Source organism: Xiphias gladius, chromosome 6 (genome assembly GCF_016859285.1).
Source record: "Xiphias gladius isolate SHS-SW01 ecotype Sanya breed wild chromosome 6, ASM1685928v1, whole genome shotgun sequence".
Lineage (NCBI taxonomy): Eukaryota > Metazoa > Chordata > Actinopteri > Istiophoriformes > Xiphiidae > Xiphias > Xiphias gladius.
Genome location: NC_053405.1, coordinates 2,122,642 through 2,149,077, shown reverse-complemented (window position 1 = coordinate 2,149,077; position 26,436 = coordinate 2,122,642). Strand labels below are relative to the sequence as shown.

The 26,436-nt window shown below is 43.5% G+C and overlaps 1 protein-coding gene across 1 annotated transcript in view; it reads right to left on the bottom strand.

The window, feature by feature from the left end:
* mast2 (microtubule associated serine/threonine kinase 2) overlaps positions 1–26,436 on the bottom strand; it is a 178,532-nt gene that overhangs the window by 23,420 nt on the left and 128,676 nt on the right. The window contains 7 exon segments of the mRNA XM_040129350.1: positions 1,683–1,892; positions 2,561–2,636; positions 11,183–11,337; positions 12,196–12,274; positions 13,368–13,388; positions 15,344–15,419; positions 23,619–23,710. Of these exon segments, the coding sequence (XP_039985284.1) occupies positions 1,683–1,892; positions 2,561–2,636; positions 11,183–11,337; positions 12,196–12,274; positions 13,368–13,388; positions 15,344–15,419; positions 23,619–23,710 (709 nt within the window).

Genomic DNA, 26,436 nt, shown 5'->3' with positions numbered 1-26,436 from the left:
AAATCCGGGCGGGTGCGCGTGAGCGCGTGCTGGCCCCACGATTGAGAGATAGTTTGCATGTGTGTCCCAGCAGAACAGAAGGTCAATAAGGGACCGGTGGGAGCCATAATGTCAGCCCCCAGGCACTGCAAAACTGAGCTAATAGAGATGTCACCACTGCCACACACATGTAAATATATTTCTGTGTTCGCGCGCGTGGAGACGCCTGCATAAATACACAAATACTGTCCCAAACGGTCCCATCATGCCGAGCTGCGGTAAGCGACTCAGAGTAACAAACGGACAGCAGCTGCGTGAGAGCTCTGAGGGAGGTGTCTCGTGCTCGGGGCCGCAGTCTTTGTGTCTTCGCATGACATCACGCGGCGCTGACGGTTGCAACCATGATGAACGAACGAAGGAGCGCGTCACGCCGTGAGTTGTTCCGAGGTAAACCGAGCGCGACGGGGAAGGCGCCATTAGTCACGGTGTCTTTGTTTTAGGGGTTCATAAAATCTGAAAAATATTCTAGGGAGTTTGGTGCTAAAGGAAGTTACGAGGCAGTTCGCTGTTGTGACTTTATAACCAGTTGTTCCATATCAACCTAATTAATTACTAATTTATTATTGAACGATATTTTAACCGTCTTTGTTAAATTGTTTGCTTGCCACAATATGTCCAGATGACCTGCCTTGCATTGACTGAAAGAAGTTATATTAGCAGTTAACTGGATATTATTAAACAATGAAAATTTACCAACTGAACACTGTCTCCATTTTCCCCTTAATTAGTAGCGATTTGCATAATCCTCACAGGAGCCTGCCTGGAAACTGTGGGAGCCATAAAATAAAGACGGTCTGAATTCGCCCCCCGTCTGCGACTTGGTGCACTCTATTTGTTCCCAACCTTTTTACTTGTCCTGGGCCCTAATTTAGTGGGTGAAGTTTATGCTTTATATTGAACCAATAAAAGCGCTCTGCCTTTGACAGATGTGAAAATTAGTTATCAATTATGAATAGACCAAGCTGATGCTGATTCAATAGTGTCTACTATGTTGCTCTACTGCTCACTGTAGTGCAATCTACTGTGTATATATTATATGTGGGATAATGAATGAGTAAACAGGTGGGGGGATTTAGGATATCGGAAAATGGCACTGGCTGCTGACATTGGCTTTCTGGGACACTTAGCTGAAGCAGAGCCGGCCTCAATGTCAGTCATTAAACCTTTGCTTTACCTGCTACGATGAGTCAAAATGTGAAAGGATGACAAAGGCTCATAGAGAGGCAGATATTATCTGAACTGGTCAGGAGCATTTTGTGTGTTTTGATAAATGATTTGGACAAAAATAACTGTGGAGCTTCCTCTGGATGGCATCTATCTACACCAGTATCTCCTTTTGGATTCCATCCTTTTTTAATATGAACAGCTGAATATCCATCAATGCCCCAGATGGCTTTCAAATGTATTTTAGTTTACAGAGGGCTCTCTTCAAACATTTCATACTGAGGAGCTAAATATTTTTCCTTTACTTCATTTTCATGAGAGGCAATATATTTTTAAAGAGTACAATCAGGTTGCAGGTGAATTTCTATCTTTCTTAATCTAATACACTTTTAAAAGATTTCTGGTTTCTAAGAGAACCACCGAACTGGACGCGAAGTTCGCTGTGTGCAGGGCAGTGAATAAACCCTTGTTCAACTTACATCTTGCAGCAGCTTCTCCAGGTTCTCCTGGAGCTCGTAGAAGTAGCGGGATGTGATGAGGCCGTCTCTGCTTTTCTCCAGGCAGTCCCTGGACAGCTCTATAAGCTGATGGTGGATGAAGCTCAGGACCCCGTCGGCCAGCGGGCACACCTTATCCGGGGCCGAGGAGGACAGCAGCTCAGCCAGACGCTCCTCCATTTGAGCCGTCGCCTGAGGGGAGGAGAGGGGAGGCAATCAGAGGAGGGGGAGAGGGATGAGTCACAGAAGAGGAACACACAGACACACACGTGGAGAGACAAACGTAACCAAAAAGCGTATGTGAACAGGACAATATTATTGAAATTAAAGAATGAAACATTAAGCACCATGATATTTAACATATTAGATCTTTTTCAAACCAACATATAAACAAATATTGACTGTATAAATACTAGATACAAAATGGAAATTGGAGACCTTTTGAACAGTGACTGAACAGCTATGGCTCATGGGTAAAATGCCAATGAGATCGTTTTATGTTCACAGGCTGAAACCTTCCTGCCCCCGCTTCACAGTAAAAGTCCTCCAGCAGTGAGAGCTGAAGGAGGCGTTAGCCGCATTTCAACTGAGGTAAGAAATTGGTCTAAATAAACACAGTCTAGATCTAAGTAAACTTCCTTTGTGAGTGGATCTGCACACATGACATGCTTTCTACATTTGGGTTTCAGCCTCAGACTTTCAAAACACACAATCAATGTTAAAAAAAAGGTTGTTTCCTGCGGTTTTTGTCTGGATCGTGTTGTCCGTTACTCTGCGTTCTCCTTGCTCGTCCATCTACACATCTGCTACATCCACAGTGTATTTATTCTGTACAGGAAGTGTGCGTGTGCGGTACGAACCTTGGGGAACCTCTCCTTGTACACATGGTTCATCATCACGATCTCATGGTCAAAGGAGACGGGCGAGCGCCCGGGGCTGAAACAAAACAAACAAACCCAGATGAGTGGAAACAGTAGACGCTACTGTAAATAGTCAGGGGCTCTGCCAAAGAGGAACTCTATTGCTAACGTACTGCGAACCCAAACTATGGAAAGTCTTTTTGCTTGTTAAACACTGTATCCTCTCCAGACATCTCAAATCTTTCAATCTGTCGGGGGAAAATCACTCTTGGACCAAAGTCTCCACATTGAAAGTTTAGAAAATGCTCAGGATGCTGAATCTTGAAATCAATGTCATTTTTAAACCACTGTTTTCTGTAATTTGCAGAACAAATGACCATCTGATGTCAATATATACCCACATACTGGCTTTAATTTCAGACTTGACGCTTAGAGATCTAAACATAGGAGCAATTTACTTTTTATTTTTGGGGGTTAAGAAAAAGATGGAGATGCAAAACGTAGGTCTGTTGTTGATTTTTTGTTCCCTCAGAGGAGGCAGCGCTGCCTGTGCCTGAGCTGCAGAAACAGAACTGACCAGACTGGATGTGACGGACAGGATTGGTCAGGTAACCAGAGCACAGATGGAATAAAAGCAGGACGTTGGTCACACACTCTAACCGGACCTTGGGGTCTTCATCATGTGTGCGTCTTCAGCGTTGTAATCTGCAGACCATGACAACCTCTGGACTCGCATGGCTGCGCACACAGAAAGGCACAAAGGTAACCCCTCTGGAGACCGGCGGGCCGATGGATTGCGTGTGTGTCTGCATGTGTGCGGGGCTGTCAGAGGCTGTTTGCAACTCGGCCGAGTGTCCATCAGTTCTCGGGGGGTTTCCACGACCTGACAGACTGACAGTGACGTCTCCTTCAGTCCAGACCAGCTCCAACAGAATATAAATATCTGACTGTCACTCAGTGGACTCCATTTTCTCTCTGCTTCCCTCTTCCTGGGACTCATCTCTTTTCTTATTCTATCATGAACCACCCCTCAACCCCAACCGTTCTCTAGAACGAGACAAAACAGGGACAGCCGCAATATCCTTGACCTTTTCCATGTCTCACTTTCAGGAGAATAGGCAACAATGACAGGTGATGGGCAGTCTGTGTGTGTGTGTGTGTGTGTGTTGTGTGTGTGTACACAAGTCATGGGAGAGAACTCGTATTCCATTCAAGTTCAGGCTTTGTTAGCCTGCTGTATTATTCATTCCAGTCACTTATGAATGTAAACATTTCCCTCTAAATATTGCAGTTGCAATCATAGTGTTTTGTCCAAATGAAATCAGTCTCCACGTTAATAAATAATTCTCTCATTTTATTCTAAAATCTTGCTCTCATTTTTTTTAAATCTTCCGATCTTAGTTTGGTTTCAGAATTTTAAAGAATGAGAACTTGTTCTCATTTTAGCTGATTCTGTCGTGTTTTTCATGGCACTGACACTCGTACTTAGAAAATAACTGAAACAAAGGAAACTGTACTGAGGACAAGTGAGACTCTCTCTTAGGGAACCAAGTAACCCACAGTGTCAATCACGTGTACACGCTTTACTAACAGAATTCTACCTAACCAAGCACCAAAACTTCATTAATAAAGGAAGTAAACCTGATCAACAGTTCAATTACTGTAAATTATATCTTGACTTAAGAAGCATTACTAGCATTTGAATGTTGACCTTCATTAAAAAGACAAAACAATTCTTGCAAAAATAAATAAACAAACAATTAGAATTAAAAAAAAAAAAAATGCTAAATTAAGAATCTAAATTACAATGAAAAGTAAACAAAATGAAATAAATAGCACAAAAAATACTTAAACAAAACAAAATTCCTGAAGAGGCTTTTACAAAATTGAGGTGAAGGTAAACGTGAATTTGGGGTTCAAGATGTCTTTGTTCGTATGAGTCATCGCGCACACACGCAAACACACACACACACACACACACACAACCTGTGCGATGAGGTAATGCCTTAAGTCATCCATCGACAGCTCAAAGTCTAATTACCAGCTTAATAGGAATGAGAGAAGCCTGAATGTGACATATGAGCTAAACATCATGGAGGCTGTTCATCATTACGCCAACGCATTCAGTGATAGGTAACCGCACGCACACACACACAAAATACAGTACACAGCCGTCTCCATTTTTCTTTCGTTTAAAGCTGCTTTGTCGTGATTTTCATTTTGTTCATATCCAACTAATTATAACAAAATTAAGTAACATTAACAGAATGAACAGATTGTCAGGATTGTGGGTTTTTGTTGCAGTGCACAGATGAGTCTCGATTTGTTTCAAGGGTCAGTTCACCCAAAGTACAAAAACCGCATTTTCTCATTTAAGTCAAGTGAAATAAGAGATAAGAAAAATCCTGGAGAAAACTAGGTCGCAGTTGTTGGAGAGTTTTGGTTTTCTTCGTCCAACTTGTGTCTGAGATTCCTTCCTCTACCCGACACTAAGAGGGCAAACAGAATTTAGGTCGCGATGCTCAACACTCAGCACTTCCTGTGTTGAGTTTCCCTGACAGTAACTTGACACAGATCAAAAGATTAGGAATCAATATTTGAAGAAAAAGGGTACTTCAATTAAAAAAAAAAGAAAAAAGAAAAAAAATTCAGAGTAGCAATCTAAATGCAAGGGAGAAAATTGTTTATTTGTAATTTGGGTGAACTGACCCTTTAAACAAAGCACACCTCAACTGTGCACACAGACACACACACCACAACACAACACACACACTCAGCCATCACTCATTTACGTCAATCACCTGAAGCTTTAACATGCTCAACTTTATAAGTCTCCTTTCATTTCAGTGTTTCTTAAAAGAGAAAAATCAATCACAATCCGGCCGGCTCTGCCAGTGGGCTCCGTAAGTAAAGGTTAGCCTTGACAGAGATGGATTCACTGCCAGAGGCTGTTATGTACATTCTTTAATTTCCACAGAATATCTTCTTCTTCTCCCCGTGTTATTCTTCTTATCAGCTCATGAGCAGCCCGAGCCTTTATTAAAATAAAGCTCCTGTTCAGAGCGAGCTGCAGCAGAGGTCGGAGTGAAATCCCCGGGATGAATAACACAAAGAAGCCAGACAAAGGCTAATTAGAACATGGCTATATTTCTACTGTAATGGGAAATAAAAATTGCCTTGCGGCAATCCCTGCGAAAAACATCTCCGTCATTATTTTGAGAAATGACCTTGGAGACGAGACTTCGGAGGAAGTTGTGGGAGAGCTCTTCTGTTTTAGTGAGAGGCTGCAAGTTCAAAAGTTAGCGCTGGGAGAAAGACAGAAAATATTTATGAAATGGAGTATAAGAAAAAATGTGTTTCAACCCCAGGGTGTTTTATAAAATCGGATAATTAAAACATTGGAAGAAAGCCGTTTTCTTTCTTCTCAGCAAAGTGGTGATGTCACATGTGACAAAAGGCACTCAAAATGCTAACGAGCTTATTGGTGGAGAGGGTAATTGAAGTAAATCAGACCAGACAGCGAATCAGATGGTGATGGTGAGGCAAGGGGGAGAGAGAGGTGAGGAGGGAGGGGGGTGTGTGTGTGTGTGTGTGTGAGCGAGAGAAAAATAACGTTGATGCTTCACAACTGAGGCGGCGACTCGGGAAATGAGAGGTCTAATTGACCGTGACAGAGCTGGACAGAACGGGAATGAGGTGTGTGGATGTGTATATACATATGTGTGTGCGTGCGTGTGTGTGTGCGTGTGCCTGTGCGTGTGCGTATAAGCATTTTGTTACCTCTTTGGCACCTTTTCCGGTACAAACACCGACCCTGTTGGGACAAGTAGTCCTTATAAGGACCAAAGCCCCGTCCTAATGGAGCAACACGTATACCTGATGTTAGGTTAGGGTTAGGCTGCCCATAATGAATGGAAGTCAATCCAATGTCCTTACAAGGATAGCTGTGCAGATGTATGTGTGTGTGTGTGTGTGTGTGTGTGTGTGTGTGTGTGTGTGTGTGTGTGTGTGTGTGTGTGTGTGTTTGTGTATGATAAGTGCTGTGACTTGTCTGTGTTCACCACAGAAACCTCAGCATCTTGATGAAAACCCCCTGAAACCACAAAGCCTTGGCACTTTTCTGGAAGACACTTTGCTGAATTTTTCTTCTATAAATTCTAAACTACCAGTGGGAAAACCAGACCTTCTTTTACAACAGGCTTGTTTTAGATTCATACCTGTTAGTCCTGTTTTCTATACCAGTATATCTTATTTTACTTTAGTAAGACATCTCCCAGTTTTCTGATCTGCTCCCATTTTGATTGGCTGTTGACCTACACTCAATTCTTCCTCTACGTTTACCTGCTGTCCTCCAATAACCAGCATAATGTCCGCTCATTCCATCAGAGTCACGTGAGACCACTCTGCTGGTGTGTGTCTTTCCTGCGAGCAGAGCTGCTGTTTTCAGTCACTAATTAATTCAAATCGCTTCTACTCTGTTTTTTTGTAGATTAGTGTTAAGCTACTGTTAATCAAAATGCAACATTTCCTGGAGACATTTTATATTAAAAGCGTACCAGGCCATGGAAAGATTATGCTCTTTGAGAGAATGAAAAGCTTTGAAACGTCTGTGCTGAGAAATGCTGAGATTCACTGACAGTAGCTTAACGCTGATTGAAAAAACAGCAAAGTAGAACTAATTGGAATAACTAACATTAGTGACTACTGGTTGGGTGTGGCTGTCCTCAAGTAGTCATTATCTTTTTTCATACAGTGCTAGATTTATCAAACTATTTGAAATTCATATTTTTAAGGTTTAAAATATCCAGACTGTACTCTTGCCACCACAAAGTGTAAAATATCAGTCATTAAAGAAATGCCACACGGTTTCTAGGCCCTCAAAGTCCTGATTAACATGCTGTTTTTTTATTCGCCAATCATTAATTTAAAATCATTATGCAACAAATAATTTAGGATTTTAAAGGTCTGGAAGTGACAAATTTATTTTGATAAGGCAAACGGCCCCTGAATCTGTTATAGTCTGAAGACTTTAACATATAAAATTGGGTAAACCACATGTGATATGTGTGGTTTTTCCAGACATTTAGTCAATGAGGTGTCTGTAAAGACTGTCCATCAGTGTCTTGACAAAATGTAACACAGGTATGATGGATGGATATAGTTCGCACATTTATGGGAGACTGGACGGGGGACAGGGTGACAGAAGGAAATTGGGAATTGATTGTACTGTACGCGAAAAGCATAGTGGGGTAGAAAAGGCTACCAAGAGCAAAAACTGGTAGAAGAACGAGCTGATAAAAAAAAAATAAAAATTAGAGATGAACAAAGAGACCGTTAAATTACAAAAAAAGACTGTCATCCATCACGGCAGAGTCATAAAATTAGCATATAATTGTACTCTGCATGTCATTTGTTCACTCACTCTCATACAGACACACACTTCTTCCTTGTTTCTTCCATCTCCTCCTCCTGCGTCCAATCATCATCATCATCATCATCATCATCTCTCCTCTCAGGCACTCACTTCATTTCTCTCTTTGCTCCATATCCTCTGGCCCATTCACCACATCTCCCTGCACCTCCTCTTCAGATTCTCTTCAGTAGTATCTCTCTTTTCCCTCCACAGTCTTTACTTTGGCAGCGGCTTTCTGTTGATTATTTATCCGCACTTGCGGACAGTCTGCAGACTGCTCATTGAGAGCTTTTTAACGACACTCACCGCTGGTGGAATAACATAATATCGGGCTTTCCACTTGGGGTGATTCACCCTGCACGTGAGGTGGTATGACTGGTGGCTACAGCTGAAAAACGTCAAAGCCACCTCCATGTAAAATATCTTGCTCACAGTCTACTCTGATAAAAGCTGGAACAGTTTATAAAACCTCATTCTCTACAGTTTTACTAATTCAGTACGAAAAAAAATCACAATTTACCTTTCTATGATTTCTAATTCTATTCCATTTTCCTAAGAGAAAGAGGTAATATTAGGGCACGGGGGGATTTGGGATTACCTGACAATGGCACTGCTCCATGTTAGGGATGTGCGTGATTAGTTGACTAAACGATTAAAAGTCGCTCCCCTTGCTAGTCGACACCAGAAATACTAGTTGGTTAAATTCATTTTTAATATTGTATCAATGTACATCACCAGTTAACTGGTTAATCTAAGGCTTTGACGCAGCCACCCACCACTAGCCGGGGCTGCAGCTCCTGGAGACGACAGCCCCCCCTTTCCCCACGCTAGTGCCCGGATGTGGTAAACAAGCCAGGAGGAAAGAAAATGAAATTAAGGTTGCATCTATGCTCTGTCTGAAAAAACTGGCATATAACCCCTTGACCGGAACAATGCGTAACCACATTCAGCGGAGGTATGTGGACTTAACCTGCAAGGAAAGGAGGCTGCTGGTGCTAGCACTGCTAACGTCAGCCACTCTTGGCAAACCAATATGACATGCATTAGTTGGACTGGCCACCGGGAGAAATCCTGCTGCAATGGTGGGCCCCGGGAGCACCTTAACCATCACGAATAAATGCATAACCCCAGCCCTCACCCTCACCCTAACCCGAACCTGATTCTAACCTGAACCCTCAAACAGCCCTTTGAAATTGTGAGGAAGGGCTGAAATGTCCTCACAACGATGGTTTCAAACCAAAATTTGACCACACAACCAAAGAAAGCCATTTACACACACACACACACACACACACACACACACACACACACACACACACACACACACACACACACACACACACACACCCTGACATCAGTTAACAAACACAGTGGGACTCTAATCAGTCTCGCCTTCTTTCATCTTGGGGATGAAGGAATTCAATATCTCTAAGTAAAGAAACAGAGATAAAGATACAGCCGAGACAAGAGATGGAGGTGAGATACCAGCGGTGGGATAAGGGGAAAAAAAAAACTGTAAAAATAGAGGAAATTTGAAGGAGGAGCAATGTGGATTCTGACCTAGGGCATGGAACAATGGACCAACTCTTGACCCTCGCAATGTTACTGGAGGGGTCGTTTGAGTTTGCCTACATATGTTTTTTTGGACCTAGAGAAGGCTTTTGACCGTGTCCCACGGGGGGTCTTGTTTGGGACGCTGCGGGAGTATGGGGTACTGGGGCTGTTACTACAAACCATCGGGTCCTCCTATAACCGGAGTGAGAGCTGTGTTCACACTCTCTCTGCTGTCACCGATCCTGTTTCTGATTTTCATGGACAGGATTCTCAAGGCACAGTCGGAAAATGGTGGATTGCTCCCTCCGGCTTCGGAACGAGTTGCTGCCTCAAGTAAGGGCGTTTGAGTATCTCGGGTTCTTGTTCATGAGTGACGGTAAAATGGAGGGCGATTTTGACAGGTTGACTGGTGCACTATCAGAAGTAATGTGGGCAATCTGATCAGGACGCTTCGCGGGCGCCTTCGACCTGAGGCACATCCAACTGGTAGGAGGCCCTGAGGTAGACCCAGAACATGCTGGAGAGACTACATATCTCATCTTGCCTGGGAACGCCTCGGGGCCCCCCCCGCGGGAACTTGAATGCATTGCTTGCCGGATGGACATCTGGACTACGTTGCTTAACCTGCCGCTTGGATGGATTTTGATGGATGGATGGATGGGATGCCACAGAAAGGCAGTGACAGGCTGAAAAAAATCGGTAAATGAAAAGGAGAAGAGGGTGAAATCTAAATGCGGCTCTCATCAGGTAAAAACAGAGATGGAGAATCATGAAGAGATAAAGACAGAAGACGGTTGAGCCGGAGACGGACAGAGTAAATGTAACACAGAAAGACACACTGATCTACAGATGGACAGATGAGTGTCACTGATACAAACAGTGAGGACTTTACACTCGCTCCCACCGGTCACGGGCATGTCAGCAGGCCGATTTCTGAAGGCCGACACAAACATTCACACAAACGCACAACCAAGAGCATCATGGGGTTTTTTTTCCCCACTGAGTCTCATCAGGTAGTTTTTTTTTTTTTCATATTCACCCTTGAAAACTATCAGTTGTTGCGGCATTTCTAATATTTAAGCTGAAAGCTGGACCACACTCTAGGGGCCAAGACAACAAAGGTGCGATCCCACTCCCTCTCTCTGAACGACTTGAAAACAAAAAAATTAATTCTAAAATCAGTTCTATACTTCACAGGAAACGAGTGAAGAGGGGCAACCAGCACAGGTCTCCCTTTTCGGTGAAAAGTCAAGCGGCAGCATTTTGAACAAGAGTCCAGAGTCCTAACAGCACACATCAGATCCCGAATAGACTAACAAGTGTTCTTTTGAATTATATCGTCACAACTGACCACGTTCAGTCTTCAGCATCTCGCCCCGGCCAAACAACAACCTTTTAAGACACATATTATATATGGTATAAAATAACATGGGGAAAGTCTGGTGCCGTGACACAGGTTAAAGACTGAACCCTCACCCCAAGTTTCCAGGGAGAAATTGCCGTTAGAGTAAGTGTCAGGTTGTACTTCCACCTTGGCTTCAACAAACAGCTGTACCGGATGCTGCTTGCTTCAAGAACCCAGACAGTGTTTCACAGGTGTTCTTGTGGGTGTTGGTAAAATCAGATTATCACTGGAACAGGGTCAGAGCTCCTACCTGAGGCTGCGGGATCGCGGTCTCATGGCCGGCGAGCGGCGTCCCTCCTCGTCCGTGATGCTCTCTGAGCTGAAGTGTTTGGTGAGGAAGTGCAGCTCGTCCGGTGTGGGCTGGAAGGGCAGCTGGTGCAGCTTCTCCTGAGATGAACAGGAGGACTGTGAGAGGAGGAGCACAGAGGGAGCACAGATTACAACCAGCACTGGAGCTACTGCGGGGTTAGGCCGGAGCTTGGCTAGGATTAGGACTACCCTGGGCCAGGTTTGTCTTAACGGTAACGGCTTACTAGTTAAAGGAGGAGAAGACATGGAAGGCAGGTTTAATCCAACACTAGGAGCTATTATGGGTTAGGCTGGAGCTAGAGGCCACAGTGTGCTCGAAACTAGTCTTTCTCCCGGTACCCTGAACTTTCACCTGTCACATCCATTCAGCGCTACCATTAGTTTGGAACGCTTCACCAGAAAAAGTATGAGGTGCAGTAGTGACATGATACGACGCTTGTGATTAAGTGGATGGGTTTTTATCAAATTTTACTGAATCTGAATCCTGTGACTCCTCTTTTCAACCAACTTTATGTCATTTTACTGCTAATTTATTTGTCCTAATAGGATGAATTGAAAGACGCCTGGTCCTCTGTTAGTTCAGTAAGCTAGCAGGCATGTTAGCGGTCTGGATGTCCGAGTTAAGAGCTTGCACAGCCATCTTACTCAGCTCACTGCCTTTGAAGCAGGCCGAGCCTTATTCTATAGGTAGCGGCTACAGAGAAACTGCGCACTGGGGTCTTAAGAAAGGAGATGAAGGAAAGGCAGAAGGAAAAAGGAGAAGGAGGATGATTAGACCAGAAGGGAATGTTGATACGTACCAAGGAATGAAGGGAAGAAACAGAACACAGAGCAGAAATACACTTGAGGGGAAAAGGGGGAGAAGCAACGAGAGAAAGGTGGAAGAACGAGGATTTCTGCCATTTCTGTTGTGGCTGAGGGAGCAGAAACATAGGGTATAATAAAGATATTTACCGAGACGGTGGAGCTGGGAGTGTTGGTGCCATAGCCAGAGGAAGGCAACGAGGCCAGAGACCAGCGTCTACCATCCGTCCTGAAAAAGAGACAAAAATGAATTAAAAAGAGATGAAGACAACAAAACTTTGCATTTACTTAAAAATTTACAATAAAATAATACATATACATATTCCATAGCAGCCACATCTAACAGATGCAGCAGCATCACATACAGCAGAAACAATCATTCAGCTGAAGGAGGGAAAATGCAAACACAAGGATAACATGGAGTCAAAAGTGCAGGCAAAGCCATGAGGAGAATCCACTGAGACTCTGCAGACAAAATGAAGCATGAATGAATCCCGACAGCCATTCTGACCTGTCTGCTTTGTATCTACAATAGTTCTATTTAATACAGTTTTATACAGTTCTTTTTTAAAAACAAAATTAAAAGGCTCGGTAATATTAGCCTAGGTAACAGCTGATCACTCTACAAACAGGAGGGAACAGTGCATTTGTTGGGGACTAGTTCAGCGGCAGATTAATCCACGTTTGGTGCTCTAGTAGTATTTGGGGCATCAGCACGGTGTGTGTGTGTGCGTGCGTGTGTGTGTGTGTGAGATTGACTGAGAATAAACTACAGTGTGTGTGTTCATGGTGATGAAGGAACATGTCACCCAGTGCAACAGTGTGAATCACTGGTGTGTTTGTTTCTGGACAACAATGGAGCTCTGTGGCTCAGAGGAATAAGATATGTCAGGCTTTGGATACACACGATTAATGTTAGGAGAATAAATCAATTTTTGGTTTGAGTCTGAGCAGGGGATTTGATGACAGTAAGAAATATATGTAACATCATCCGCCAAGGAACAACTACATCTGAACCAAGGATTTTCTCAACTATTTGTGAACCATCTGCCCACGTTTGGGTCCCAGGGATTCTCATGACTCCAGTGACCACAGAGTTTTTGGGAAGGCTGTCCCCTGTTCAGTGGGTGTCAGAGCAGTAGGAGACGTTCCTCTTTTAAACCTGATTCGTGTACAGCGTCCTGCTGTCGAAAAAGAGACCCCGCAGGGTACTTGTTGATGTCATTCAGAGTGTGTGCGCTTAGCCATGCAGGACGGAGGGCAGTTAGGAGGTGGCAGGAGGAGGGAGGAAAAAGGTCTAAGGTCAAAAACTCAGAGGTTACCTGTCAGCCCTGTGTCCGTGACTGTGAGGGAGACAAGACATTGGTTTTTCTTTTTATAGCCGTTAGCAGCTGTCAGTCACACACCCACACACACACACACACACACACACACACACACACACACACACACACACACACACACACACACTCTTCTTCTGCTCTTTTTGAAAATTACACAAAGCCCTCACAAAGTCCAGAAAGATGCCATTTTTTTTAAAATCTTGTGCGCACAAGATATTAAATTATGTGCAGAGATTATTATCTAGTTTGCAAAAGATTTAAAAGATAATAATTTTTATATCCTGGTTATATAACATTTTATTGCAATTCATTTTTGAGTCCATTCCAGCAGTTTGTAGACACAATTATGTTCTATTAAAAAAAACAAACGACTAACTTAGTATACAGAAAGAAAAAAGAAAAAACAAAAAGCAAAAGGGGAGAGGATCTATACTGGCTGTGTTTGGTGAATGATAACAACTGCTGATAAAACATTACAGACTACATTTTCATAAACGACAAAAACAGTCTTGTTGTTTGACTGTCATCACTACGACTTCACAGTAATTTCCATCAACTGTAGGATTCTCTGTTGCCAAATGCTTCATATTTTTTCTCATTCCGTGTGAGCATTTTTATATACATTTCTCTGTAAAGCTGTAAGAAACAAACAAACAAAAAAACCCTTGGGTGAGAAGGAAAACCCAAAGACGCCGTCCAAGCAGCCACAGATGCTGCAGCCTCTGATCTGTCGTATCAAACTCCACCACACGGTGTCACTGCTGTACCGGTGTCTGCTGTGCAGCTGCAGCACTGAGGTCAGCAGCCGGACAGCGAGGGATTTCCAATTCATTTCGGCATTAATGCTCTTTTTGGCTGCTGCGCTGCTGCGCGGCTACCATACGATGTTTGACCATGTTGTCATGGAAATAGCCCGAGGGTTCAGTAAGTCGGCGGAGGTGCGTTACCGTGGAAACATAATCATCTTAACGAAGATTTAAGAGGCAGGCTTGCTCAGAATTTCTTTTCCATATCATCAAACTTTTGTATGAGCTTACATGGAGACATTTTATCTTGACATTGGATTTTAAAATCACACAAGTGCCTTATACATGCATCCACCTGTCACAGGCACATGCATAAATGCTCACACACACACACACACGAGAAGCACAGGAAACACACACGCTGCACACAGACTCTTTTTCACTCCCTCTCAGTAATTATTATCTGTGCCGAGAGCCCAGACAGATAAGAGGTTTATTAATCCTGGTTTGAGTGACAGCCTCAGAGCGATCATCTGCCTCCTCATCAGCTCGCCAGCTGCAGCTCGGCTCTCAAGACGCAGAGCCAACCGGACCATTTCACAGCATTTCAAAGATGTCGATATTAAAAGCACAATTTTTCTGCACTTCTTGTCAGATTAAACTGATCTACACTGATTTTATTTCCCAGAAATTACCATTAACTGTACTGTCGTGCATTTTAAACAGTGAAGAACCTGCCAGTTTTGAAAGAAAAACTCTGGACGGACTGAGTTGTTCGAGCTGTCCGCTTTGTCAACAAACAAAGGGCCGCGTACCATTTGGAATTTTTCATTAACGGTGCCAAAATGATATCTGAGCTCCAACACAAATAGCAAAACAATACTCAAGTTTCAGGAATAAAAACAGGGCCGTAGCTAGGCTTTGTGCCCTGATCATGAGAAAATGCCTAAAAGCTGCTGATTGTGCTGCAGATCAGTCAGAGTGTCTGAACGTGATTAAAAACACACCATCAAACAATGAAACTGAAGAATGTATGTGTAAAAGATGCTATTTTTAAAATCCAGATTTCACCCAGGTTGGTTTTTTAATTTATTAATTTATTTATTATCCTACTCTACCTACTAGATTCACTGACTTTGTTTTCTGTGTGCACCCCGAAAACATACCTGTGTGTATGTGCGTGTGCGTGTGCGTATATATGTGCCTCACCTGCGCGCAGGAACAAAGGAGAAGTGTGCAGCTGTGTTGGGGGAGAAGTTGCGGGGGCTGTCCAGTGGGCTGGTACCTGAGAGACAGAAAAAGAGGGAAGTAAACAAAAGGAAGAGGAGGAAGGAAAATAGGTCGGCAGGCTAAACAGAAAACCCTGTTGAATATGCATCCTCTGTGTCCATTTACCTACCTCCACAACTGATAACGTGATGTATTCAGATATGGTCTGATACTGTACATGACTACTCCTAACGTACTGGCATATAGCACAGTGACTTCCTGTTAGAGGAGGAAGCTCAGGAACAAGCTCAACACAGAGAAAGCTATATGAGGAACAACAGCGGATGAGTAAACATAACGCTCTGACCAGGAAGTCGTACATATTTTATTCACTTCTGTCCTCTTCAAAATAACACAGAGTCTACAAAGACCTTTAGTCCAGTGGAGCTGCTCAATGACAGAAATCTCCGTCAAAGGAAAAGACGTTTATAAACCCGTACTCGTATGCTTGTTGGCAGATAAAGGCTAACAGCCTAGTGAGGTAAGAGTAGTTACTTTGGACGTCCAGGGTTGCGGAAGTAGAGGTCCCCGTTTTTATTTTCTAAAGAGACGATGTTGGGTGTCTGACAGAGCTCTTTAAAAGCTGAACTGAAAGACTGAAAAACTGAAAGAAAAAGGAGAAAATAATTCCATGCAGAGATATGAGGGCAGTGCATGTCTGAAGTGTCCTGCTTGTCCCGTTATCCTCCCTCCATTTACCATCCTCTGGCCCTTTAACGCGACAAGAGCAGAAGGAGAGAAGAAGAATGTGAATGGAGGAAGAGGATAATCTCAAGTGATGAAGATTAATTCAATTGCAAGAGACAAAAATGAGAGGCGGAGGCCGTAATAAAGGACAGAGAGGGATGGACGCAGACACTGCGAGTTTGATGGAGTGTCTCATTAAGTGAATGGGAGCTGAGGAAGGTGGGGAAATAAAGAGGCCGACTAATTTTCTCCTTTATCTGAGTGGGTTCAGATAAAGGATGTGAAACTGTGTTTACACCCACTGCTACACAACTGTAAAGATGCAGAGATAAACGAAAGGATAGACGACGGCCTGTTAATACTGTTGCTGTTATACAGTATTGCAGAAATTTGATATGTTGTTTAATACGAGTGCATTAGTGTCCAGTTTTTTTTTATTTCAGTGTGTTAATGCCTGCATGCAAACTGCATTTCCACCAGTATTGTGATAAAGTTAAAGTATCTCAAGTTTCTACTGAAATCAAAGAATTAATACATTAAAAAGATTAGAAATTAGAATTACATTTTCATACACTTAAAATAAAAACCTTTACATTTGACAATAATCTTATGTCCTTATTCAGTCTTTCAGTGATGACTAAAGAAAATAAAATGGAATGGGAAAATTCATTTTAAAAAGGCTTTTAAATTTGAATTTGTGTTACATCCTATTTTATTCCATCTCATAATTGATTTGTTTACTGTTTTAATATTTACAGTCTTCGTAGTGTGATTATTTGAAGTTAAAGATGAGTAAGCATGATGCCACTGACTAACTCACAGTTAACAGTGAGCAGCTAGCTCACTGCAGCTGATAACATCTGCCAGTACCAGTTGTCGTTTCAGTCAAAAATCGAAAATGACATCGAAAGGACAGATTAGTCTCTCAAGAGAGAAAGGGAAGAAAAAAAGGCTCTCCCAAACAAAAATAGGCCAACACGAAGACAACGTCATGCTAAATAATTAAATGAAAATGAAATAGAGATACGGTCTGATTTTTTTAACATTTCCACGCAATATACCGTTAAAGATCCGCAGCACAGACTGAATGATCTACTGTGGAACTGACACTCAGAAAATAGATGAATAAACCCCAGATAATTTAATATTCGTACTCACACATCTATATTTACACACAGCGTAATGGATGCGGATATTCAAGGCCAGCCTATCGAAAGGGAAACACAGCGCTCTGAGTGTTGGTGTGTAACTGAGGATTCAAAGGAGGGAAGGGTGAGGGGTTGAAAATGTACCACACACACACGGAGAGACACAAACAGATGGATGTGAGAGGAATGGCTGGCGGCCTCAGAAACAGGAGGAAAGATTAAGTAGTTGGACATTTCCACATCAATTATGCATTTTCCTCAGCAGCACGTCTGGACAGAGAAGAAACTCAAATATTAATACCAGAATTTGCTTTCGGTCAGATGGGAATCTCTGTCTCGGTCTGCGGCTGTGACAGCAGAACACGCATGCAAATACTGGAGAGAACACGTGTGTCATTAGTCAAAGGGACGCTTGTTAGTGTCCACTGCACTTGTGTGAAATGTCTGGTACACGATCCCGTGCCCCGGCGTGGACGCTGCTGAAGCCACGTGTGCAGGACACAGATGTCTCACTGGGGCTGTAACCAGGCTCCCTCACTGCACTGTCACGCTTCATGGCTACAAATGTGTGTGGACCATTAGTCAATTTAAGGCTGGCTCACAGACAGAAGAATCCATCTCTCTCTGTAAAGAAAAATCACACAGAGCAGCGATGTGTAAAGTGGTGTGTTAGTGTGCGTATACAGGACAGTCAGGGCTTCTCAGATATATTTGTATGATAATGTGTCTTCGCTCTTACCTTAATGTTATCTGTTTTATGTCTACTGGGACATAAAATAATGTAACTAATGTCTTGGGCAAAAACCCCAAACATCCTCTGGTTCTGGCTTCTCCTATGTGAGGATTTGCTGCCTGGGCTTTAGGAACTTTTGATGGTCATTTCTCATTTTTTCCCCACATTTTATAGATTTCTACTGATTAACTGTTAGAAAGATGAATCAAGATGAAAGTAATCTTTAGTTGCAGTCGGTTTTAAGAGCAGACCGCACAACCTGGCCACGATGCGTCTTGTTCCAGATGCTACAACAAGTTTGATTTTATTGTAGCCAAAAATCAGATGCGCTTGTTGTCGGAGCCAGAGATGGGAGATGAGGAGTATCCACTGGGAGGTGAAAAAGAAGACTGAAGGTTCGGGAGGTCACAGATTCTCTTACTGAATCTATATGGTATTGGTCTACGCGTGGGATCACAAGTGACAAGATACTGCAAAGAAATGACAAAGATATGTTTACCTACTGCGTAGTTTGACCACGGGAGAGCACAGACAAGTTTATCATTCAACTCTGTCTCAGTCTTGACCACTGTTTGTTAAAATAATAAACTCAAGGGATCCTTATGAAAAAAAAATTACCGTTGTGTGGCAATGTAAACCAAAAAAATGTATATCTGCATGTTGGACTGTTGAAAGCCGAAGTGAAACCAGAACTTCTGAGTTCTGTTCCAGAAGTAAGAAAAACCTCGTTCAAAATCCCGCTGACATTAGCAGCTACGCTAATGACTATAAATCCAGCCCTGAAACAGTTTGTTGTGTGGCTACGGTAGCTTTGATTTGTTGTTGTTGTTGTTTTTTGGTGGCACTCGACGAACACCGTTTCCCATAAGCCCTAGATGTTTGCGGGCTAAACGTCACGGCTCTGCGGAAGAGGGGAGACTCAGGCTCAGCTCAGCCATGTCTGTAGCAACAGCAGGACAGAGAGGGCTGAACGCGGTGAAAGACAGCAGAGGTTACAGCTAAATATCGGACAAGCCTCCGACTGTAATAATGTTGTAATCATCACACCTCGTCTCAGATCAGCTGTGTCCTTTGTGCACCTGCACATCTACATGACAACAGTCCCGGTCAAAAAGTCTTAGCGTGGGCAGTGCAGCATTTATGAGATTCTGAAAGACTTGTAGTCTGGATTGAGATTTATGTGAAATAGCAGTGAGGGACACAAGGTGGAGCAGGGTCAGAGAGGGAGGGAACAGAGTTCAACAACCGTAGGAACACGCCAATTCTTTTGGCCTCTCTGACCCATGTGGCGTCACAGCTGTCACACAGAACCGGCACGCCACACGCCAAAGTCGCAGAGGTCGCTCATCCCAACACTGAACCGATGCCAGAGACGCCAGTTATGTCTCATTTCTACCACACGCCACGGTCATGGGATGTCCGCAGGGGTCCAGAGTGACTCTCAGCATGTCGACAGAAAAAAAAAATAATTCCACTCATTCCTAAATTACATCTTAAGAATAATTTCCACTTCTTGTCAAGAAAAAAACCCACTGTGGATTGTTTTTACAGACTGAATAATGAATCCGAGTGAAATGTAAATTACAGCTGAGTCTACCTAGTGGGCGTTCTCATCACAACAGCCACAGAAGCTGCTGCGCTGTCACATTTTTAGAAGGTTTTGTGCAGCAAACTGCAGTGACACTGACCTACTTTAGCTAGAAATATACCGGCATATGAGATACATGCAAATGAAATATCTGCTTTGCGCCTCCTCAGTCTCGCTCACTCGCCGCCTCTCCAGGGAGAGTGCGGTTGGGATAGCGAAGTACAGCTATAATTGGGGAGGGGACGGAAAGAAAGAAAAAAAACCTCAGTTTCCTCGGGAGTGCGTGACAAGAAACCGAAAGAGAGAAAAGCTTGATTCTGTCTTACTGTCCTTCATTACAATTACAAAGCTGAGCGGTGGACTGTTTGACAGAATTCAAGAGCTGCCAATCATCGGGTGACCTTTACCAAATAACAGCCCGCTGTCAGCCGGGAGGTGAGGGGAAGGTTCAGGGCGGGTGGAGAGGAAGAGGAAGAGGAAGAGAATATGTAGATACTGACAAGGAGGAGAAGAGGGAGGAAAATGAAAGTATATCTTACGACGTTGTGGAGGGGACAAGAATGAGTGGGAGAAAAAGGAGACGGCGGGAGAGCCATTGAGAGGGGAAATGAGGAATTTATGCAAACTTTCAACATTTAATAAAAGTCCTTTTTGGAGAGGACTGGTCCTCATCAGCTCCTCAGGATATTAGACTTTAAGGAATCTCCATTTGATTAGAAGTAAATGGCTGGAAGATTGAAACCATGATGAAATTCATGATTAGGCCCAGAGCGAGAGACAGAGAAAGAGAAGGGGGAAAAAAAAGCAATCATCTACGTGTAAGGATGGTCTCAAGGAATGATGGGAAAGGTTTAATGGCCCCCACTGGTGCTTATTAATCAGAAAAGTACCAGCCAACAGTGAGATGTCACAGTCTCGGCTTAAGAGATAAAGGTCTCTGTTAAAGTGTAGGTTTCTGTGGGGGTAAACTCAGCGTAAGACCTTTTAGGCTTTTATTCCAACATTTAAGCTTAAACGGAAGAAGCCTATAAACCATTTTTTACTGAGCGGGTGGTTCTGAAGCGGAGAGAGAAATGAAACCGCAACATTAATTAGCGATATTTAATTAGCAGTATTTGTTTGCTCGACAGGGTCTGGGAAACAGAAAAGGCAGGACTGGGAGACCGACTGCAAGACTGGTGGCAGCGTTACCATGGCAACACAGCAGCCACAGCAGTCTGGTGGATGAAGATGGAGATGAGGAAGAGATGAATGGAAACGTATGAAGGAGTATTAAGGATTCTGGACCACATGATGACCGCGAAAAGGCAACCAGAACACCACAGACGTTCCCTCTGTCCTGGCGTCGGTTTTCTCAGACTCTCGTGTACTCATTCTTTTTCCATCTCCAAGGCTGCGACGAATGACTGGTGTCATTAATGATTGTTGATTATTGATAATTAACCCACAAAATGTCAAAAAATAAGGAGAATGATAAAGTATGTTCCTTAACTTCCTGATGTTTTGTAATGGATCACGTAGTCAGGCCAACAGCCACCAGTCTCGCTGAAGTTCATATATTTATGCTGAAATCAAACCTCATGTGTGAATGAGATGATGCGTGATCACTAATTCTTGGTCTAAGTTCGCAAACGTGTTTTAACGTTTGAGTGTTTTTCTACTACTAACATTCATCTGCCTCTCAAAGTCTCTCATTAGCTTCAAACATCGAGTTATTGCACATTCTCTATATTTACTATAAAGTAAATAGGGAGTCAGCTTAAGAATTAGTTGGGGTCAAGGGTCAACGCCTGGAATGATGTGTTTTACAAAAACGTCATAACCAATAAATACCATAGGAAAATATGTACAAGAGCAGCACCAGCTCTTTACAGCCTCAGGCCCAGTTCAGGAGAGTGGGACAGAACCAGGCATGTTGCTTGGATTTCTAGAACACATGGGAGAGGTTACAACCGAGCACGAAAGCCCATTTTACTATCAAAGAGCTGGAGTATTGATATTTCTAGTGACAGAGCGATACACCAGTTGGTTTACACACAAGCCCAAAGCCTCCCTTACACAGCGGGCGGAATGGCATCGTTTTGGTTGGACTGAAAGGCTTAAATATTAGCGTGTTCTGCAAATGCATTAGTGTTTTTTTAAGTGGTCAGAACTGGATAAAAAGCCATTATTAAAACAAAGTGTGTGTGTGTGTGTGTGTCTGCACGCGTGTTGTGACTGACAGGTTGGTGACTTCTATTATTTCCTGAGCAGGAAATGAGACGCGTGTGACTGTCTGTCAGCTGAGCACAAACACACGGGGTCTAATGAGGATCTCTCTCTCTCTCTCCACACAGATATAATTGTTGATATCCGACCATCTTTCCGTCTTTCATATCCATCCTGCCGTCTTCCTCTCCCCGTATTCAGTCACTGTCCAATCCATTTTCGCTCCATCCGTCGCATCTATATTTCGACTCGCTCGCTCGCTCCCCCTCAGTCACCATCAATCAATATCAGTTATTCATCTCTTTTCCGTCTCTCTCCCTCTTTACATTTGCAGGGTGGAGGGGGGCGAGTGGGTTGCTGGTGGTAGATCTGCGGGTTTGATGTGTTTGTCTTACATGATGTCGAGCCTGTTCAACAGAGATCCTGTCAGCGCACATTTCATCTGCCACTAAACGCACACACGCGCACACACGTATGTATGTGCAGACACACTTTTTTTATTATTTGTGTGTGTGTGTGTGTGAGGACCCATGGCTGCTTTTTCTCAGCAACATTTTATGAGTCAGTTGTTATTTTACAAAGGCTGAAATCAGCTTTTTTTTATGTCTGTTGATTGTTTTTTTTGAATAACCTGTAAAACTGACAAGACCAGGTCAAAACCTAGTGTATGGCTGGACCGTATATGGTCAATGTGTGAAATTGAGGATGTAGTTGGAAACGGTTGTGGACCCGCTAGATGATGTAATAAGCTAATTAGCATATTCATGACATCATCTTGTCATATTTGCATTCTGCCAGCTTCAGCCAGTTTCCACCTGTTTGGTCTGCTCACATATACAGTCATTTAATCCAGCTGGATTCCCAGTAAAGCTGTTGTTTTTGTTTTCCTGTTGTCAGACGACGGAACAAGTATGAAATAGTGACTGAAACGTGGCCTATTAAGACGACGTGTTAACCAGCAGTCACTTCCAAGCCGTTTCCAAGCTGCTGCTCTGCTGAAATCCTGATTTTTATTACCGTGACGGCGTCTGACAGAATCGTCACACACATGAGTTAAAGACAACGGTTGTGCTGTGATTTCAGCTGTAAAATGGTCACACAGAGAGAAAGTTAGAAGCTCATTCACGTCTGTGTCAGCTGCCGTTTGGTCATTTGAATGAGATGCATAGAGAGGTGTGTCGCTCGTTGGGCAACACAGGCGACTCTCTCCTACGGAAAAGTGGCTGAGGTTTGTCCAGAAAGTCGCTCGGAGCTTTTGTGAAAAAAAGTTGCCAAAGGGGTCAGAAAAGTCAGTAAATCTAGTGGCCAAAGGCACCAAGATGGTCAATTTGTCATGAGCTGAATTTAAATGATCTGTCTTGTACCCATACGCCCGTATCCATCAACTCAATTAAAAAGAGTACACAGCGGGGTCCAAAAGCCTGAGACCGCTTTACCATGGTATACTGATATACTACTAGCAAAACATACAAATATATCCATCAATTTAAGTATTTATTTTTAAAACCTGGTGTCCCTGAGCAGCAGCCTACGGTATATGTCCGTGTGTGCATTAATCCATGCAGTCGAACATCTCGCTGTGCTCTGCTCAGTGTGCACTCTGATGTGTTAATTGAGCTTTGTTGGTGCGTGACAGTAAAACACACCTCACCTGCTGTTACTACACACACTTTCCAGCCAATGAGGAACAAATGAACGTCGCTGCAAATCGAGGTGGTATTACATCAACCGGCCAGGTTGCTATAAAAACTGCTGAGTATTCGTGGTCTCCAGACGATGAATTTGGGTTTAGTCTGGTGCTGCCACAACCATTAGTTCGTTCATTTAATACAGTATGTGTGTGTGTGTTACCTGTGTGTCCGTGCAGAGGTGAGTGTGGCCGTGGCAGGGTGGGGGAGGTGCTGGACGTCACGATCAGGCTCTTCCTGTTGCTCGTCCGACAGCTGAAGACAAAAATCAAAGTCAGTTCAGCTAATTCATCTCAGTCCAAGTAAAGATTTTAAATCAGTAAAGTCCACATTACAACTGCACTATCTGCGTCACATCTGTAATGGCCAGAATTTCAAGGAGCCCTGCAATGAACCACACACAGATTTCCAGTCACTGATTTTGTGCAGCTGTCGTCTCTGAATTTTACCAAGCATTCCTTTGGCATTTCTACACACTGAGCTGTAAAGTCAACGGCCACAGTCGCTACCCGCACGCACATTAGGAGAAACACACCTTCAAGTCCCACAGTGTCATGAGTGTGAAAGTCACTCATTCGTACTGGTTCCAAAAATGGCAGAACGGCCCCTGCAGCTCTGCGGCAACAACAGTAGGTGCCCACTCTGGCCGTCAGACGCACACACGACCACACACACACACACACCAGACGGCGCATGTGCGCACTGCTGGTGAGCTGACAGATGTTACCGTGCCACTCAGGCTAGAGCTGCTCCACAAACTCTGCCCTTCACACCGGAGGCGAGCGGTGACACACAAAGTCAGCGCACAGCCAACGGTCGCAACCACTGACCAAAAAACAAATGTTTTTTTAGTACAAAGATGTGTGTTTGTTTGTGTTGTCAAGAAACGACAAGTAAATATGCTGAACCTAATTTGTCCACAGGTGGTAACATCACGCAGGAGATGAGGCACTTCATCGCTTTCCAGTGGACTGATCTAAACACTAGGTATGACAGCCCCGACTCAACAGTTACTGTCATACATCACAGATCTTCAAGTGGAGAAAACAAAAAAACAAAAAACAAAAAAAGAACTCTTAACAACGCAATGTTCACAGATAATTCTGCCGGCTCTCCACGTTTTAGAGCCAGGCAGCAATGTACATGTACTTTTTACATGTATGTGTTTTAATGCTTTTAATCTGGTGTATTCAGTTTTATTTGACAACCTTAGATCATTTATCTCCCTAAGGCTTTGGGTGCACCTATATACCCCTTTGTTTTTATGTTTTTTTTCTGGTGTCTTGTTGGTTTTTATAGCTTGGTCATGTTAGAAATAACATTTAATTTCAGCTGAAATCATAAAAGGCATTACACAGTGGGGTCCAAAACGCTGAGACCACTTTCCCATCCACTTGAATGTGTGTGGGTGTGTGGACATGTTGCTGCACAAAAGATGCTCGTGGAGAAAAGAGCAATCGGCTTTAAAGCTGTGACATCCGTCCCCAGACAGGAGGGAAGAGGAGGAAATGAAGCGGCAGTCTTCAAACCCAAAGGCCCCGACACACCCACCGGTCGAGCTCACAAGATTTTTCCACTTTGTTGTTTACGCGCCCGTAATGACTCGAGGCGAGGCTCGTTATACTGGGAGGAAATTACACACGGAAGAGGAGGCTGTGATGAGGCCTCCAGGTACACAACGATGATGTCCTTCTACAGTAACACATCTGGAGAGCTTCCAAAAGTCCAAAACACTCTGGCAGGGCATGATGCACGTTGAGATAGATTGTTATTTTCAATTCACCCAATGTGCCCATCTCCCTGCCGATGATGACACAGTCTTAATACTGTAAATCTCAATCTCTAGGCCGACCTGTTCCGCAACTGCAGCTCGCGCTAAACCCTCTCCAAGCGGCACTCTTTGATCCAAAGCTCATTTAAAATGAAAAGGAAACCAGATTGATATTTTAATAGCAGAACGACTGACCATCCCCAATTCAAAACGGTCACTCTACAACACAACTGGCATCGACTGAGTCAATGTCACCTGGATTGATAACAAACTCGCCTTTAAAACACAAATTAAGGTTTTTTTTTCCGTTTCTAGCATCAGAAATCCCACAAAAGCTGCATTTTCTTCCAGACTCCATGCTAACATACTGCTCCTGTAGCTACGTCTGCTCTTGTCAGGTGATAACACTTCTTTTTCTGTGGTTTTGCAGCGTCAGCAATGGAGACAACCGATAAACTATTGACGTGCGCAGAACTCTCAGACCCGGAGAACAAGCATCACACAATATAAAAAAAGATATTGGCTAGACTTCAGATTTTAAGAGTTTAGATTTCATCTTCACCACGGCAGCAGAAAATAATACTAGAGAGAACATTTGACGGAGACGTTTTCCTAAGAGAAACTTGATCTAGCCACAGTCACCACCTCAAAGATGGATTTATAAGAGTGAGTTTGAAATATATTTCCTCTCTCTATATTCATATCCTGTTTCTCAGCCTTTTTCAATAATTTTGGTCAGGATTTCGTCTTTGACTCTTTCCATTGTGTTCGTTTGCGAGTCACATTGTTTAAACTCCACAACAGGAATGCAGTTTGTCAATGTCAGAATAGTTCAGATGTGACTCAGGCCTTGCAAACTGCTTACTATTTTTTGTGCACGTGCTTCCTTCAGGTCCTACCGTCTGCATGTTTCTAAATGTGAAGAAAACATCTCGAGTGAAGAAATGGAGACACACACACACAAACACACACACGCACACACACGCACGCACAAGCACGCACACGCACACACACGCACACACGCACTTCTGACAGGCTCTGGCAGCGCCGGCAGGTGTCAACACACCAACAGCGCGTGTGTGTTGTGTTAATTGGCTCGTCACATCTGCTGGCTGTAATTATGTTAGTGGTGTAGTTTGGTGTTTCTGACGGGCTGGACCCGCCCGGATGATCACGCGACACATGACCCACACGAGGCGACGGGGGCTGA